This window comes from Vipera ursinii (genome assembly GCF_947247035.1).
Source record: "Vipera ursinii genome assembly, chromosome: 5".
Lineage (NCBI taxonomy): Eukaryota > Metazoa > Chordata > Lepidosauria > Squamata > Viperidae > Vipera > Vipera ursinii.
The window spans coordinates 9,290,414-9,307,050 of record NC_139518.1 but is presented as its reverse complement, the minus strand read 5'-3'; the positions used below and the strand labels follow the sequence as shown (position 1 = coordinate 9,307,050).

General features: G+C 41.9%; 2 protein-coding genes and 1 long non-coding RNA gene across 4 annotated transcripts in view; 1 reads left to right on the top strand and 2 right to left on the bottom strand.

The window, feature by feature from the left end:
- ATP11B (ATPase phospholipid transporting 11B (putative)) overlaps positions 1-16,637 on the top strand; it is a 412,741-nt gene that overhangs the window by 122,909 nt on the left and 273,195 nt on the right. The gene's annotated exons all lie outside the window — the stretch shown is intronic.
- LOC310641806 lies at positions 4,734-7,435 on the bottom strand. Its single transcript, XR_014492780.1, has 3 exons — positions 7,222-7,435; positions 6,508-6,726; positions 4,734-5,135 (listed from the first exon to the last, which is right to left on the bottom strand). It is a non-coding gene; the product is annotated as an uncharacterized lncRNA (long non-coding RNA).
- The window catches only part of MCCC1 (methylcrotonyl-CoA carboxylase subunit 1), a 33,904-nt gene continuing 28,059 nt past the window's right edge, over positions 10,793-16,637 (bottom strand). The window contains exons 18-20 of one of the 2 annotated variants that reach the window (XM_083363938.1): positions 16,125-16,196; positions 12,109-12,238; positions 10,793-11,581 (exon numbers count right to left, since the gene is read on the bottom strand). In XM_083363938.1, coding sequence (XP_083220064.1) covers positions 12,125-12,238; positions 16,125-16,196 — 186 coding nt within the window. In that variant the 3' untranslated portion in view covers positions 10,793-11,581; positions 12,109-12,124. Of the gene's footprint in view, positions 11,582-12,108; positions 12,239-13,869; positions 14,223-16,124; positions 16,197-16,637 lie in introns of those variants that run through there. The other variant, XM_083363939.1, reaches the window with a different exon arrangement.

Genomic DNA, 16,637 nt, shown 5'->3' with positions numbered 1-16,637 from the left:
TCCTGGTCTTACCAGTGTTTGGGACAGCACTTTTTTTTTAAAAAAAAAACTGCAATTCACAAGTGGCCCAGCGGGTTATCAGCAGCTACCCACACTCCAGGCTGCCAGTGTCCCAAAATTAAACAGGCTTACTACATCTAGAACATGGTGATGTTGCCTCAAACTGACGGGAGGGAGGTTCAAATAAGTAATGTTAAAAAGAAAGTGGAAGCTTGGAAGCAACTTCCAGCAAAGGTCAATCCTCAGTAACTGAGCTTAAACGTGTTTGGGATAAACATAGGTCCATCATCCAACAAAAATTAAAAAATAAATAAAAATAAAAAATAACAATAATTAAAAACTAACTAATTAATTTATTTTAATTTATTTCAAATTTTATTTTTAATTTACTGTACAGAGACCTTTATGTTTTGTTGTTGTTAGCCGCCCTGAGTCCCTCAGGAGATAGGGCGGGATATAAATCCCATAAATAAATAAATAAATAAATAAATAAATAAATAAATAAATAAATAAATAAATAAATAAATAAATAAATAAATAAATAAATAAGAAAATCTGGCTCTGATGTGCTATGCTGAGAAGACTTCTGGGGATGGTCTTTTTCTCTAATCCCACCAGTTTCCTTGAAACAAGCAGGATGGATTTTGCTGCTGTTCTCGATCATCCATCATAGGCCTCTGCCAGGGAAGGGCCATCATGAAAAAGGATTGGCAAAGCAGAAGAAAATTAGTTATCTTGGACAGCGTTTCTCAAAGTGTGACCGAGGACCCACGGGTTCCCCCAAGACCCTCTCAAAGGTCCACAAAATCAAAATTATTTGCCAGTCTATGTTGAAAAACAATAAAATGTTAAAATCCCATCAAAAGAATTGTGAGAAGTGGTCGTGGCAGCGAATGCATCCGTTTTAAGTTTTAATACAGTAATTATCAATAAATGCAACCCATACAAAAAATTTAATTCTTTGGAGGTCGTCCATAATTTTTAAAAGTGGGAATAGGTCCTTAGGGAACAAAAGCATAAGAAAGGCCTATGGGAACCCAGAACTAGATACTAGGCTGTTCTTCATGTGCGCTGTTGTATTTTACCCATGTATGTATGGGTAGAGTGTGCTACTGGTAGAAATCATTGACTTCCTTTATTTTCCTTTGCCATTGTGTTTTTATTACTAAACTGGTTCATTAATCTTAATCTGCATGCTAAGTGGCTCATATCTTTTTTGAAAACAGTAGGCTCATTCTGACCAGGAAGTAATTTTATCATGAAAGAAAAGCAGAAAAGTTTTTTCACTTTCTTCAGAATGAAACCCAGCAGAGACGAAAATATGATTGGAAGCCTTCAGAGCAAGACAGTGGTGGGATTCACCCGGTTTGCACCACTTTGGCAGAACCAGTAGCTAATTTTTTGTTGCCCAGGCCCAGAATGGACTTCTGGAAGCAGCATCCACACAGAGAACCGGTGGTTCACATATTTGAATCCCACCACTGGAGCAAGACCCCCTTTTCCAGTTATGTAGAGAAAAGGGGCGCAGAGACCCCTGGTTGAGGGAGTCCGAGAACTCCCTCAGAGTCTGTGTAGATGTGTAAAAGTAGTCCATGACTTACAAACACAATTGAGCCCGAAATTTCTGTTGCTAAGTGAGACGACTGTTAAGTGAGTTCTCCCCCATTTTGCAACTCTTTTTGCAGTTGTTAAGTGAATCACTGCTGTTGTTAAATTACTAGTAAATGCAGTTGTTAAGTCAATCTGGCATCCCCATTGACTTTGCTTGTCGGAAAGTTGCAAAAGGTGATCGCACGACCCCAGGACATTGCAGCCGTCATAAATATGAGCAAGTTGCTAAGCATTCAAATTTTGATCACGTGACCGTGGGGATGCTTCAGTGGTCGTAAGTGTGAAAAATGGTTGTAAGTCACTTTTTTCAGTGCTGTTGTAACTTTGTGTGATTGTAAGATAACTACCTGTAATAGTACACATTCCATTTATAACTTCACTGTTAGATCCTCGTCCTTAAGATGGTAAGATAAATTACCTTTTTTTGCGGTATGGCAAGATGTTGTAATTTTCATTAACATAACAACAGCAAAGAACCCCCTTCTCACTATACAAGTGGTCCTCAACTTATAACCATTTGTTTAACAGTGGTTCAAAGTTATGCAGAATTGACTTGGGAGGCCGGTGTGTGGTGTAGTTGGTTCACATGGTGTGGTAGGATGGAGGGTTTGTTGTCACTGTGTGTTGGGGGGAGGGAGCACGGGGGGGGGGGAGGCTCAGCTAATCTCAATGTACACATGTTGTACTTTGACAATAAAGGTTTATTATTATGATGACGACCTTGGAAAAAGTGAATTATGTCCTGTACTCCCACAACTGTCGAATATCCCCCACAGTCATGTGATTCCACACTGATGTGCACTTGGCAACTGGCTTCCATTTGTGAGCAGTTGTGGTGTCCTGCAGTCATGTGATTGCGATTTGCTAGCTACACATCCTCCTGGTTTGGGAGGGCAGAAAAAGAGTGCATTAATGCTAGAGCAGTGTTCTTTAACCTCATCAGCCTTAAATGGAATGGACTTCAACTCCCAGAATTCCCCAGCCAGGATTTTGGGAGTTGAAGTCACATCTTAAAGTTGCTGAGACTGAGGCACTCTGTACTAGTGAATGAGTATGACACTCAAGGACACTAAGTTCAGTCTCATCTTCTTATTAGCCTTGGGATAATTATACATATCTCATTTAATGTACAGTGTCTCTCAGGTTTGCAAAGGAGGAATAGGATGATCTCCATCCTTTCTTCTCCCTGCCTCCCAGTCTAGGGTTTAAATTCAATGACAAATACAGCACTTTGGTTTGAAGCATTAAATGGTAGTGATGAGACTCTGATCAGGTTTTTGTTTCATGCAAATAAAGAAGAAAATAATTCCCCTTGAAGCGGTAGATTCCAGTGAGTTCCCAATGGGCAACCTGCAAGATGCAAGGGATTCAATTCCCATAATTCCCCAACCAGTATGGCCGTGGTTTATATTTCTGGGAGCTGAAGTCCACACATCTGGAAATTGCCTAGGTTGAGCAATGCTGATGTAGCTTTTACAAACCTTTGTTATGCTTCAACTCTCATCCTAAGCTGATTTAAGTCCAACATTTCTGAATTGCCCTAGGTTGGAGAAGGTGGTTCTATTCAGAAAAGCAATCCTCGGGTTTCCATCATTGTTGGCTGAAATTTGGGTGCCTATGGGGTGTGGATGCACACTTCAATAAGGCAGAGAGAAAGGAAGGGTATCAAGTAAACAAACGTTAGGAATTGCATTATGGAGGTCCTCACTTAACAATTGTAATTAGAACCAGCTACTCCATTCTTAGGGGGACGTGGTGGCTCAGTGGGTTAGGACGCTGAGCTTGTTGATCAGAAGGTCGGCAGTTTGGCGGGTCGAATCCCGAGTGCCGCGTAACAAAGTGAGCGCCTGTTACTCGTCCCAGCTTCTGCCAACCTAGCAGTTCGAAAGCACGTAAAAATGCAAGTAGAAAAATAGGGACCACTACGGTGGGAAGGTAACAGCGTTTCGTGCGCCTTTGGCGTCTAGTCATGCCGGCCACATGACCACGGAGACGTCCTCGGACAAACGCTGGCTCTTAGGCTTTGAAACGGAGATGAGCACTGGCCCCTAGAGTCGGAAACAACTAGCACGCATGTGTGGGGGAACCTTTACCTTTACCTTACTCCATTCTAAGCATAAATGGCCATAAGGCACAACGTTACTTGCCTGCAGTGACTTACCGTGGAAGTTGCAGCAGTTCTACTTGTGTTTGTTAACTGAATCATACAGAGTTGTTAGATACAATGCCACATGAACACCATGTGCAACCTCCTGCCAGCTTCCCCCTTAACTGCTTGTGGGAAGCTAGGCGTGAAGGTCACAAATGGGGATCACGGGACATTGCCCCTAATGATTGCACGGGATTCATCTAAGGAGTGCTGTAATTGCAAACTGGTTGCCAAAAGCCTAATCATGATCATGTGATTGCAGATTGTGGTTGATGCTCCACCAGCTGCAACCACAAGGACCAGTAATTAGTCTGGTGGTTCAGTGTTACTTTGAACAGTTGCTGAACAAGTGGTGTTAAGTGAGGACCACTTGTATTCGCTCTTGTCTTTACCCCTTAGGCTCCCCAAATAGAATTAGGAATCAAATCCGGTATCAACTTTCTGCACCTTCACTCCTTTGTGCAGCTCTTGTTCTTTTTTTGCCTGACCCTAGTGATAAAATGCTAAAACTCAAATCCTTTGGCCACCTAATGAGAAGGAAGGACTCACTGGAGAAAAGCCTAATGCTGGGAAAGATCGAGGGCAATAGAAGAAGGGGACGACAGAGAATGAGGTGGCTGGATGGAGTCACTGAAGCAGTAGGCCTGAGCTTAAATGGACTCCAGAAGATGGTAGAGGACAGGAAGGCCTGGAGGAACGTTGTCCATAGGGTCGCGATGGGTCGGACACGACTTCGCAACTAACAACAAAAAGTGATAAAATCTTTTGTCAAATTTTATTTTTGTTTGCCTAATCCAGAAATTGAAGAACACAGACAGGTTTCGCAAAGCTTTATTAGTCAACAACTCAGTTACACGAATATCACAAAAAACATCTCTGCTTTTTAACAGAAATAACAAAATAATAGAGTTGGAAGGGACCTTGAAGGTCTTCTAGTCCAACCCCCTGCTCAAGCAGGAGATCCTACCCCATTTTGGACAAATAGCTGTCCAATCTCTTAAAAAACTTCCAGCGATGGAGGCCCCATCACTTCTGAAGGCAAGCCATTCCACTGATTGGGTTTACACCTGTCACACAGACTGCGTGGAATACAGGAATAAAAATAATGATGATCTTCATGAATGCAGCTGTTCCTTCCTTTCCCCTTCTGAATTATGATCGGATTCTCACACCAAATGTTTTCTGTTGGTGGTGGTTTAGTGTGTGAACCCAGGAAATTGTGGTTTACTTAATATGTGATCTGGTATTGAGCGCCTCTTTCCTGCTGGCATTTGGGTAGAGCCAGGAGACCATTCTGTCTGAGATGCACCCAATTCAATTTCTCATTGAGCCACATGGAGACGCTAGCCACAGTGGCCCTTCCAAGCTTATGGTTCTGGAAAACATTGTTTAAGAACACTCATGACATAAAAGGGCCATGTAGTCGGAAAGAGATCCAGCCCAGTGATTCTTAATCTGCCTTTCCTGGCTGCTCATAGTTCTTTTATTCAGTAAGAAGGCATTTCTTCCCCATTCCTTCAGCATCCAATCATTCACAACAGCTCTTTTAATTTTGCACACACCCTTCTTAACGATCCTTCCCCCCCCCACACTTTTATGTTTCTTCTGATGTACTCAAATCTTATAGCATGGGCAAAACCTGGCATTTTTGCTAACCATCATCATCATCTTCCTAGCATTATTCCCACAGTTGCAAGGTCCATTTTTTTTTTAGGTGGACAAATGCCATCTTGCAAATAAAACGCAACATCCAAGTCTCTATGGACATGGCAGTTTGCAAGGATGGAAATCTACAGAGCAGTATAATGAATATCAAACCAGGTTGAGTTCTTTTTTTTTTTAACTTCCAGCCTTTGTTTCTTATCCCTTTTCTCGACTTTGCATAATATTTCCTATTCTGGAATGGAATAGTGTGATAGATAACATTTGTTTGCGTTTGGAAAAGCCTCTGTAAGTTGGGTGAAATATCACCAAATTGTGACTGTAGGTCTGAAAAACAAACTATCCAATGTACTAAAACACAGCCTATGAAGCAAAAAATTATATCTGTAATCTAGGCATACATTTATAGTACAGGTAGTCCTCAACTTACAGCAATTAGCTTAGTGACCATTTGAAGTTACAATGGCACTGGAAAAAAAAGTGATTTATGACCATCTTTCTCACTTATGACCATTGCAGCATCCCCGAGGTCACGTGATCAAAATTCAGATGTTTGGCAACTGGTTCATATTTCTGACAGTTGCAGCATCCCCGGTGTCAGCCAGATTCGCTTAACAACCGTGTTACCAACTTAACAACTGCAGTGATTCACTTAACAAATGTGGCATGAAAAGTCGTAAAATGGGACAAAACTCACTTAACAAATTTCTCACTTAGCAACATAAATTCTGGGCTCAGTTGGGGTCGTAAGTCGAAGACTACCTGTATTTTAGATTTTATACTTCATATTTAGTATTTTTATTGCAGGATCCAATCCGGGTTGGTCACCGGGACCAGAGTTTTTTGACTCCCAAGCTTTCAAACTCGTGCAGGAGCCCATCCTCGAGGAAACGTCTCTCTCGCCCGGTGACCGACCCAGATTGGATCCGGCAACATTATCCTGGGACACGTGTATTTGCCTTCATACGTTAGTATTGTGTTTCTGATGAAATGTGATGTGAATGTGCCATGAGGTAAATAAGTGGGTGGAAAGCCCTTTGCCATTTCCTTCCCTCTCAACTGTTTTTCGACACCAAGGAACTTACGATGCACATGTCAGGTTAGAAAGCCACAAGTCATGCAGTGAGGACACGCATCCTCAATTTTATCACATTTGGGCTCCTGAGTTGTAATCCTCTTGGCTGCCCCTGGGCGTGGCTGCATAATTATTCTCGTCACTTCCTCACGAATGTTGCGAGAGCTGTTTTTGTTTCTTTCTTACAATCCCTAGTTTCTTCAGAAGAGTCTCTTGAGTATCCAATGACCTTGTTCTGTACCAGCCTGCTACCGGCCCTGCAGAAAAGGCAACCCCTTTATAAACGGCAAGAGGCTGGAATGACGTCTGCCAAATTTATTACTACAAAAAACAAACATGACACGAACCAAGATTCAGGAGCTTTGAAACACTATCTGAGCGGTTGCTTTCAGCAAACCAGCCCTCCCCAAGCATTCCCTTTATAAAGAGTTCAGGGCGTGGCCTCTCTCTGCCTCCTTCCGAGAAGCCCCACAGCCTTCCTCTGTTTACTCCTAATTGACTGCGTCGGGCGTCCTTGAACAGGGCCAGCTGTGGGTCATCTTCATCCACACTGTCAGGCTCACACAGCTGGGTCTCCATGGTGACCAAGTGGGAGGGGCCTGCCTGAGGGCTATCATCAGCAAGATCTTCAACCCCCTCAGCAAGGTCTTCAACACCCCCCTCCTCCTCTGAGTCGTCCGACCCAACTGCCGAACCCACAGGCTGACCCTGAATCACAACAGACCTTAGCTAAAACTGAAAAACAATAAACCAGGTTAAATGCGGTTCCGATCGTGAGGGGAAACCCAACAGGAAATACAGGCAGTCCTCAACTTTCAACAGTCCATTTAATGACTGAAGTTATAATGGCACTGAAAAAAAAGGTGACTTACGACCATCTTTCTCACGTGTGACCACTGCAGCATCCCTGTGGTCACGTGATCAAAATTCAGTGCTTGACAACTGGTTCATATTTACGACGGTTGCAGCATCCCAGGGTCACATGACCCCCTTTTGCAACTTTCTGACAAGCAAAGTCAATGGGGAAGCCCAGTTTGCTTAACAACCACGCCACTAACTTAACAACTGCAGTCGTTCACTTAACAACAGTGGCAAGAAATGTTGTAAAATGGAGCAAAGCTCCCTTAGTAAATGTACACTTAGCAATAGAAATTGTGTGTGGGGGGGTCAATAGTGGTCGTAAGTCGAGGACTACCTCCACCCAAAGGGCTAGATTGGAAAGTTGGGGGAAATCCTTAAAATGGCAAATTATTTCCATATTTTCAAAAACTGTAACTGTCCATGACATCACCAGAGATCAAACTTAGTTTGACTTTCTTTAAAAAAAATAAATCAAAGAACCCTGACTCTATTTAGCTTCTTGGTGGCTTATAAAAAGGGTGCATATGCCCATGTATCTGTGTATTTACCCACACCCACACCCACCAAAATAAATTGCCATCATTTTTATTTCCAAGACAGTCTGAATATTTATCCATGATATCCTTAGGTCAGGGGTAGGCAACCTCAGCTCTTTTATGACTCATGGACTTCAACTCCCAGAATTCCTGAGTCAGCATAGCATAGCATAGCTGACTCAGGAATTCTGGGAGTTGAAGTCCATGAGTCATAAAAGAGCCAAGGTTGCCTACCCCTGCCTTAGGTGAAAGGATTAAAATAAAAATAATGGGTGGATGTCTTGCTGGGAACTGGGAGGCTTCTCCCAAGAAAAATAACAGAATAACAGAGCTGAAGGGACCTTTGAGGTCTTCTGGTTCAACCTAGTCTAGCCCCCCGCTCAAGCAGGAGACCCTATCCCCGTGGTGGCGAACTTATGGCCCACTCTGTGGGCGTGCGCGCCGTCACCCCAGTCCTAGCCTTTCAGCTGGGTTTTATAAAACCTTTTCGCTTTAGGCCTCCGCTGCCATGTGCAAAAAAAAAGGTTCAATCAATCAATCAATTTCAACTTCTTGCTGGAAAAAAAAAATCTCGCAAAGTTTGAATTGATTGAATTTTTTAGTCCCACCCAGTCTGCCGTTACCGCTGCAGTCATGGCCACCCAATGGGCCACGCCCGCCCAATGGGCCACACTCACCCAGTGCCCAGCGATACATAAGTGGGGTTTGGGTTGCAGTTTGGGCACTCCGTCTCTAAAAGGTTCGCCATCAGTGCCCTAAACCATTCTGGACAAGTGGCTTTCCAATCTTTTCTTATAAACATCCAGCAATGGAGCACCCTCAACTTGTGGAGGCAAGTTGTTCCACCGATTAATTGTTCAGGAAATTTCTCCTTAATTCTAGGTTGGATCCCTCCTTGATACGTTTCCATCATTTACCTCTTGTCTGTAAATATACAAGTAATTCAGAGAGGAGCAGGAGAAGCCACGGAGCCTATATTATGTATGCAGATGTAGTCTACTGTTTTTATCATTTTGGAAGTTGTATTAACCGACTTATATGCTTCAGGTTAGGAACAATCTTGGGTTTTTATTATACCGTGATTGGCTCTTCCAGCTTTGAGATTAATAGGTAGAATGTACAGTAAGTGCTTTAAATCAGTATTAGATCTGATTGGATTGTGGAATAGTTAAGCGTGATGCACTTGTCTCCAAAAACATGGTCAATACTTCCTGGAAAGCATCCAGGGACAAACAAATGTCCTGCAGAAACTAGGCTACCTAAATTTAAATGTCATTAAAATTCATAGGACAAGTTGCGCAAATAGCCAGGAGTTTGGGAAGAAATCTTAAATAAGATGAGCGCTTTTATTAACATCTTTTCTTTTAGTTTGTGGATTTTGAAGTCAGCAGTCAAGTATAGAGACAGCTCATTATTTTTTTTACCCATCTATTTCATACTCTTCCCTCAGTGGATACTTCCTTGTTGAGCAAAGTCCATGTTCAGTATGATGCGTGTACAGCTCATTTAGCAACAATTGGTTCTGATGACCTGGTCGTTGAATGAAGCAGTTGCTAAGTGAAAAATCACATAAGCATCACAGTGCTTAAGGTTTTACCTTTAGCTTTGCTTTGCTTTGCAGCATCAAAAAGATACAACCTCAAAGAGCTGTGGGAACCCAAATGTTGGGGAAGGTTTCCAGGAAATTTTTACAGAGGCACGATTGAGAGCGTTTTAACAAACTGCATCACGGTCTGGTTTGGTGGTAGCAGTGCCTCAGATAGAAGGTCCATAGAGTGGTAAGGACAGCCGAGATCATAGGAAGCTCTCTTCCCATTATTCAGGATACTGCTTATAAGCGCTATGTGCTTAGAGCCCAAAGCATTGTTAGAGACCCCACACACCCACTTTATGGTCTGTTTCTGTTGCTCCCCTCTGGGAGGAGGTTTTGAAGTATTTATAGCAGAACTACTAAGTTCTGCAACAGCTTTGTTCCTTATGCCATCCATCTTGAAAATTTTCAGGATTCTTTTTTCCCCGCCATGCATTACGTATACATCCGAATTAGACTGTGATGTTTCTCTGTGTCATATATGTGTGCGTATGTGGGTATATGTATAATGGTTTGGTGGTTGTTGTTTTTTTGAGAGCTGAATGCAACAAAATTTCATTTTAGTGTATGCTGATAGTGTACATTTAAAGTAACAATGAAGTTTCTATTCTATTCTATTCTATTCTATTCTATTCTATATTCTACTCTAACTCAACTCACAAGACAACTGGGTAAAAGGGCAAATACTATAGTCTTCTTTCTCTACTCTCTTGCCCTTTGGAATGCTTATGATAATGTGATCGTGAAAGATGTGATCATTAATCAGAAGAGAATTGATATTTGTATTTACATTCATTGGAGAGGAAAGGATTGTAAGAGAGTAAGTAGTCAATGAGGAACATACATCCAAAGGAATGGCAAGCATTGGTTGCACTTAGGAGACAAAAATAAGCCTTTTGTGTGAAACTGATTAGGGTCTAGTTAGTTTCATATAGCAGCACAAGCTGGTTGGGAAGTTCTATTAATTAATCTAAAATCATAGAACTGAGCTTGTTAAATGCAGTTAGTGCCTTAGGGTTGTTAGAGAAGCAGCTCAGAAAGAGAGTTTGTTTAGGCCATTTCTCTGATCTGAGTTGGGGAGAGGAAAAAATAGATCAGGCACAGCTCAATGTACCTCTAAATTCAACAGTCCTCTTTTCCCACAGAATTGCTCTCAAACCTAAGTTCATCTGTTTGTTCAAACTGCTGAAATTATTGGAAAAATGGCTTCCACATTCAAATATACATCCAATCTCAGTTGCAGGAACTCATATGCAAATGCTTATTTCCACTCAAGAATTCTACAAATCAAAGTAAGACAATGAAAATATAGGAAAAATATTTGCAGAGCTGTATTATTACCACATATTAGTTAGCCTTTTAAATGTTCTGTATAAAATGTGGAGATCTGATGTTAGAAATTCCATAATCAATCCAGGACAAAGGGAGATCAGAACAAACCGTGCCTGTTGAGAATGACAAGATTAAAATTTGTCATTCCCAACCACAGCTCTCAAAATATTCTAAAACAATGCAACAATTGAATCTGGTCTTTTGAAGCTGTAAATAGTCATTGCAGCTGTTTTCCAAAGAGACAACACATGCTAAGGAAGACGAGGGACAAAAAGTGTTCGTACAGTGTTTTTTTCAATTATTTTTCTGGCTATCATTGATCCCTCAATTGAGTACAGAGGCTGGAAAGGTACATTACTTCTATGTCTTCTGTCCTTTAGTGCACTCAATCCAGAATTTTTTCATCCACGCTGACCTCCCTGGGTCAAGCTATTATTATACCAATGGAGATGTGAGAACTCAGCTTGTCCAGGACTATCAGATTACACTGCTGGCTAAATGAAAATGTAATCACAAACTTTCAAAGTACCCAGGCAGGCATCACGGTTTCTACGGTAACAGGCAGCCTCTCCGGGGGCGGTTTAAAATATTTTTCAGTGGAGACCCATTTTTGCTTTCATGGAGAATCATCAACTGCTAAGAAATCCAGCAATTAAAAAGGACCGTTTTAAACACTGAGGAACATCAAACATGGCTGTGCAGAGGTAAATCCTTGGACTCTTCTCTTTCACTCTCAGAAGTAAAGAATTTGGAGGCAGTTCTTCCTGAAACAGAGAAAAACATCAGAAGAGTACCAAAACCACAAAATACAGATAGTCCTCGACTTATAACCATTTGTTCAATGACCGTTCAAAGTTACAATGGCACTGGAAAAAAGAGACTTAAGGCTGTTTTTCATACGACCGTTGCAGCATCCCCATGGGTCACATGATCAAAATTCAGAGGTTTGGCAACTGGTTCATATTTATGACGGTTGCAGTGTCCCAGGGTCATGTGATCTCCTTTAGTGACCCTTCTTGACAAGCAGAGTTAACGGGGATTCACTTTATAACCATGTTATTAACAACTGCAGTGGTTCACCTAACAACAGTGCCAAGAAAGGTCATAAAATGGGCCAAAACTCACTGAAGAACTCTTTCGCTTAGCAACGGAAATTTTGGGCTCAGTTGTGGTCGTAAGTCGAGAACTACCTGTAGAAAAGATACGTTAACAATCTATTCAGTAAATAAGAAATAAATATGGATTCTTGAGAAATGGGAAAAAGGAACAGCTGAGAGGTAAAATGCATTACCTCCAGTCGCTGGGGATTATTCTGAATCAGTCTCCACTAACTCAACAAGCAGAGCGTTTCTCTTGACCTGGGAACCTTCGTGACAAAGAACTTTCTTTATTATCCCAGCGCTGGTAGCCCGGATGATATGCTGCAGACAAAAAGATATGCTACTGGTTTAGTCCACGTAGTTTCAAAGGCACATTATATACACCTTAATTTCAAATTTGAAATGACTTCAGGATCGAACCCAACAGAATTAATGTGCTAAACCCAGGGGTCTCCCAACTTGACAGCTTTAAGACATGGACTTCATGCTGGCTGATGAATTCTGCCAGCTGAAGTCCACAAGTCTTAAAGCTGCCAAGTTCGAAGCTCCCTGTCCTAAACGGATGTCTTCTCTAGTAAAAATGTGAAGCTTTCCAGAGAAGTTTTAATTTTAAATTAAAACATGCGTTGTGACGCTGCCATCCCAATGCATCCTGAAACATCATCTGTAGCAGAGTTCCTCCCCCTCGACCACTTTAAGGTACTCCACCTCCCAGATTCTCACCCATCTTGAAGTTGGTGAGTCTGAGAAACACTCATCTATAAGTACTTCTCGACTTGCGACCACTCAAAGCTACAAGGGACCCCCCAGTACTTATAACCCAGTTTCAAATTTCTGAGGTTGGGCCTCCCCTGCAGTCGTGTCGTGCAATCACACGAGTCATTTATTACACAGTCATTTATGGCCGTTTGCAGCACCCCGGTCAAGTCACCATGATTGACCGTGATTCTGCAGCATTTAGGACTGCTTTCTGGCAAAAACCAGTCCCTAGCAAGCAGTGGGTTTGCTTAACAACTGCGGCGCTCACTTAATGACTACTGCAGAAAAAAAAAGTTGTAAAATTGGGTCTGGTCACGTGGTGACCTACCTTATCACCGTCATGACTTACAACCATGATTGCCAAGCTAAAGTAGAATGATAAGTCAAGGACTACATGTAGATATTATCACTCCAATGGCAAAGAAGACTTTGGAAAACTCACACGGAATTCATCCTCTGCTGGTTTTGAGACTACAGTTGCAAGAAAAAGTATGTGAACCCTTTGGGATTACGTGGAGTTTTGCATGAATTGGCCAGAAAATGCGCTCTAAACGTCATGTGAGTCACAACAATAGAAAAACACAGTCTGCTTAAAATAATACTACACAAACATTAGCTGTTGTCATGTTTTAATTGAACATAAGATGGAAACCTTCACAGTGCAGGGTAGAAAAAGTATGTGAACCTTTGGACTTAATAACTGGTTGACCCTCCTTTGGCAGCAATAACCTCAGCCAAACGTTTCCTGTAGTTGCAGATCAGACCTGCACAACGATCTGGAGTAATTTTGGACCACTCCTCTTCACAAAACTGTTTCAGTGTAGCAATATCCTTGGGATGTCTGGTGTGAATCGCTCTCTTAAGGTCATGCCACAGCATTTCAATCGGGTTGAGGTCAGGACTCTGACTGGGCCACTCCAGAAGGCGTATTCTGTTCTGTTGAAGCCATTGTTTTGTTGAATTACTTGTATGCTTTGGGTCATTGTCCTGTTGCATCACCCATCCTCTGCGGAGCTTCAGTTGGCGGACAGATGATCGTACGTTTTCCTGCAAAATGTCCTGATAAACTCTGGAATTCATTTTCCCATCAATGAGAACAATCCGTCCAGGCCCTGAGGCAGCAAAGCAGCCCCAAACCATGATGCTCCCTCCGCCATATTTTACAGTGGGGATGCGGTTTTGATGTTGGTGTGCTGTGCCTTTTTTTCTCCACACATAGTGTTGTGAGTTTTTCCCAAACGACTCAATTTTGGTTTCATCTGTCCACAGTATATTTTGCCAGTAGTGCTGTGGAACAACCAGGTGCTCTTTTGCAAACTTCAAACGTGCTGCAATATTTTTTTTGGACAGCAATGGCTTCCTCTGTGGTGTCCTCCCATGTACTCCATTCTTGTTTAATGTTTTCCTTATTGTAGATGTGTCAACAAAAATGTTAGCATGTGCCAGAGATTTCTGTAGGTTTTTAGCTGACGCTCTAGGATTCTTCTTTACCTCATTAAGCATTATGCGCTGTGCTCTTGCAGTCATTTTTACAGGACGACCACGCCTAGGGAGAGTAGCAACAGTGCTAAACTTTCTCCATTTGTAGACAGTCTGTCTTACCGTGGACACATGAACGTCAAGGCTTTTGGAGATACTTTTGTAACCCTTTCCAGCTTCATGCAAGTCAACAATTCTTGATCGTAGGTTTTCTGAGAGCTCTCTTCTGCGAGGCATGGTTCACATCAGACAGTGCTTCTTGAGACCAGTAAACCCAAAACAGGTGTGTGTTTTTAAAGGGCAGGACAGCTGTCAGCAACACATCCAATATCATCACACTGGTTGGAGTCAAGGTTGGCTCACTCCTGGCTCCAATTAGCTCTTGGAGAAGTCGTTAGGCTAGGGGTTCACATACTTTTTCCACCCTGCACTGTGAATGTTTCCATCTTATGTTCAATTAAAACATGACAACAGCTAATGTTTGTGTAGTATTATTTTAAGCAGACTGTGTTTTTCTATTGTTGTGACTTACATGACGTTTAGAGCGCATTTTATGGCCAATTCATGCAAAACTCCACGTAATCCCGAAGGGTTCACATACTTTTTCTTGCAACTGTACATGATTTCATTTCCAATGCAATGTGGTCATGCCTTAGACTACAGCTGGCATAATTCCCTTCTACAAGTAGTCTTTGGCTTATGTTCACTTTAAAAAATTTCTCCAGTCTCTTCTTAAAAGGCTCCAGTGATGGAGCACTCACAACTTCTGGAGGCAAGCCGTTCCACTGGTTAATTGTTCTCACTATTAGGAAGCTTCTCCTTAGTTCCAGGTTGCTTCTCTTCTTGATTAGTTTCCATCCATTGTTCCTTATCTTGCCTTCTGGTGCTTTGGAAAGTAGGTTTACCCCCTTTTCTTTCGTGACAGCCCATCCAATATTGGAACACTGCTATCATGTCTGCAGCATCCCCATGGGTCACATGATCAAAATTCAGATGTCTGGCAACTGACTCCTATTTAGGACAGTTGCCGTGTCCCAAGATCGCGTGATCACCTTTTGTGACCTTTTGACAAGCAAAGTCAATGGGGAAGCCGGATTCACTTCACAGCTCTGTTACTAATTAAACACGTGCAGTGATTCGCTTAACAACCGTGGCACGAAAGGTCGTTAAAATGGAGCAAAAAAAAGAAAATCACTTAACAAATGTTTCACTTAACGCCAAAAAATTGGGGCTCAAGTGTGGTCCTAAGTCAAGGACAACCTGTCCTGACTGTCCTGACTTGATATAGTGCAGTTTTTCCCAATATTGCCTATTTTACGATGTGTGGACTTCAACTCCCAGAATATCCCAACCAGCATTGTTGACGGGTATTCTGGGAGTTGAAGTTCACACATCATAAAATGGTTAAGGTTGGGAAATACTAGTATAGTAGAACTTTTCTCCAACCTATGGAGAAAGCTATGGTATATTTTGAAAGATCATCCAACGTTTCCAATATCTCAGGGGTTGTCACAAAGAAGAGGGAGTCAAGCTTTTCTCCAAAGCACCGGAGGGCAGGACAAGAAGCAATGAATGGAAACTAATCAAAGGGAGAAGCAACCTACAGAAGCAGGGGGTTGGACTAGAAGACCTTCAAGGTCCCTTCTAATTCCGCTGTTCTGTTCTGTTCTGTTCTGCTCTGCCCTGCCCTGCCCTGCCCTGCCCTGCCCTATCCTATCCTATCCTATCCTATCCTATCCTATCCTATCCTATCCTATCCTACCCTACCCTATCCTTTATGGGGCCATAATGGAATATTCATGTCTGGACAACATAAGCACAGTTACAATCAAGAAATTATCTGAAAAATAGAGCAACATTCTGAAACGTTTTATCTAAACATTTTAAATGGTATGCTAATGATATTAAACCAAATCCCAATAAGCATGAGATTCCTCTGCGAGTACAAAAAAACGTTTTCTAAAGATACCTCCATTTTCATAGCTGTCATCACCACAAGGGAGTCTCCGTTTTTAACTTTATCTCCAGGTTTCACCAAGACCTAAAAATGGAAAAGCAAACGAGAACTGAGTAGGGTGTTCTATTCCTCCCCAACGAACTTCATTAGTATTGCATTTCCTATAGACTCACAGATAGCAAAAGAACACGAAATTATTCTCTGGGCAAAACTGAAGAATGGAAAAAACCTGCTGCTTTTATTTTTGGAGCTTTCCCCCCCCCCCCCAGCAAGATATTTAAAGATAATGCCTGTTGAATTGTCAACTCAAATATATTTTTCATTCCTTCATTCAATTTGTACAAGTCGCCCACGTCATGCTTGTGACTCTGAGCAGCTCACATAATTATAACACACAAAAAGAAACCCAACACTCAATAAAATGCCATAACTCCCTTTAAAACCTAATTAAAAACTCACTTAAAAAATCAAAATTACAATGGAGAAAACCAAAGCAGGGAAATGAATGTCAAATGCCAAAAGAAA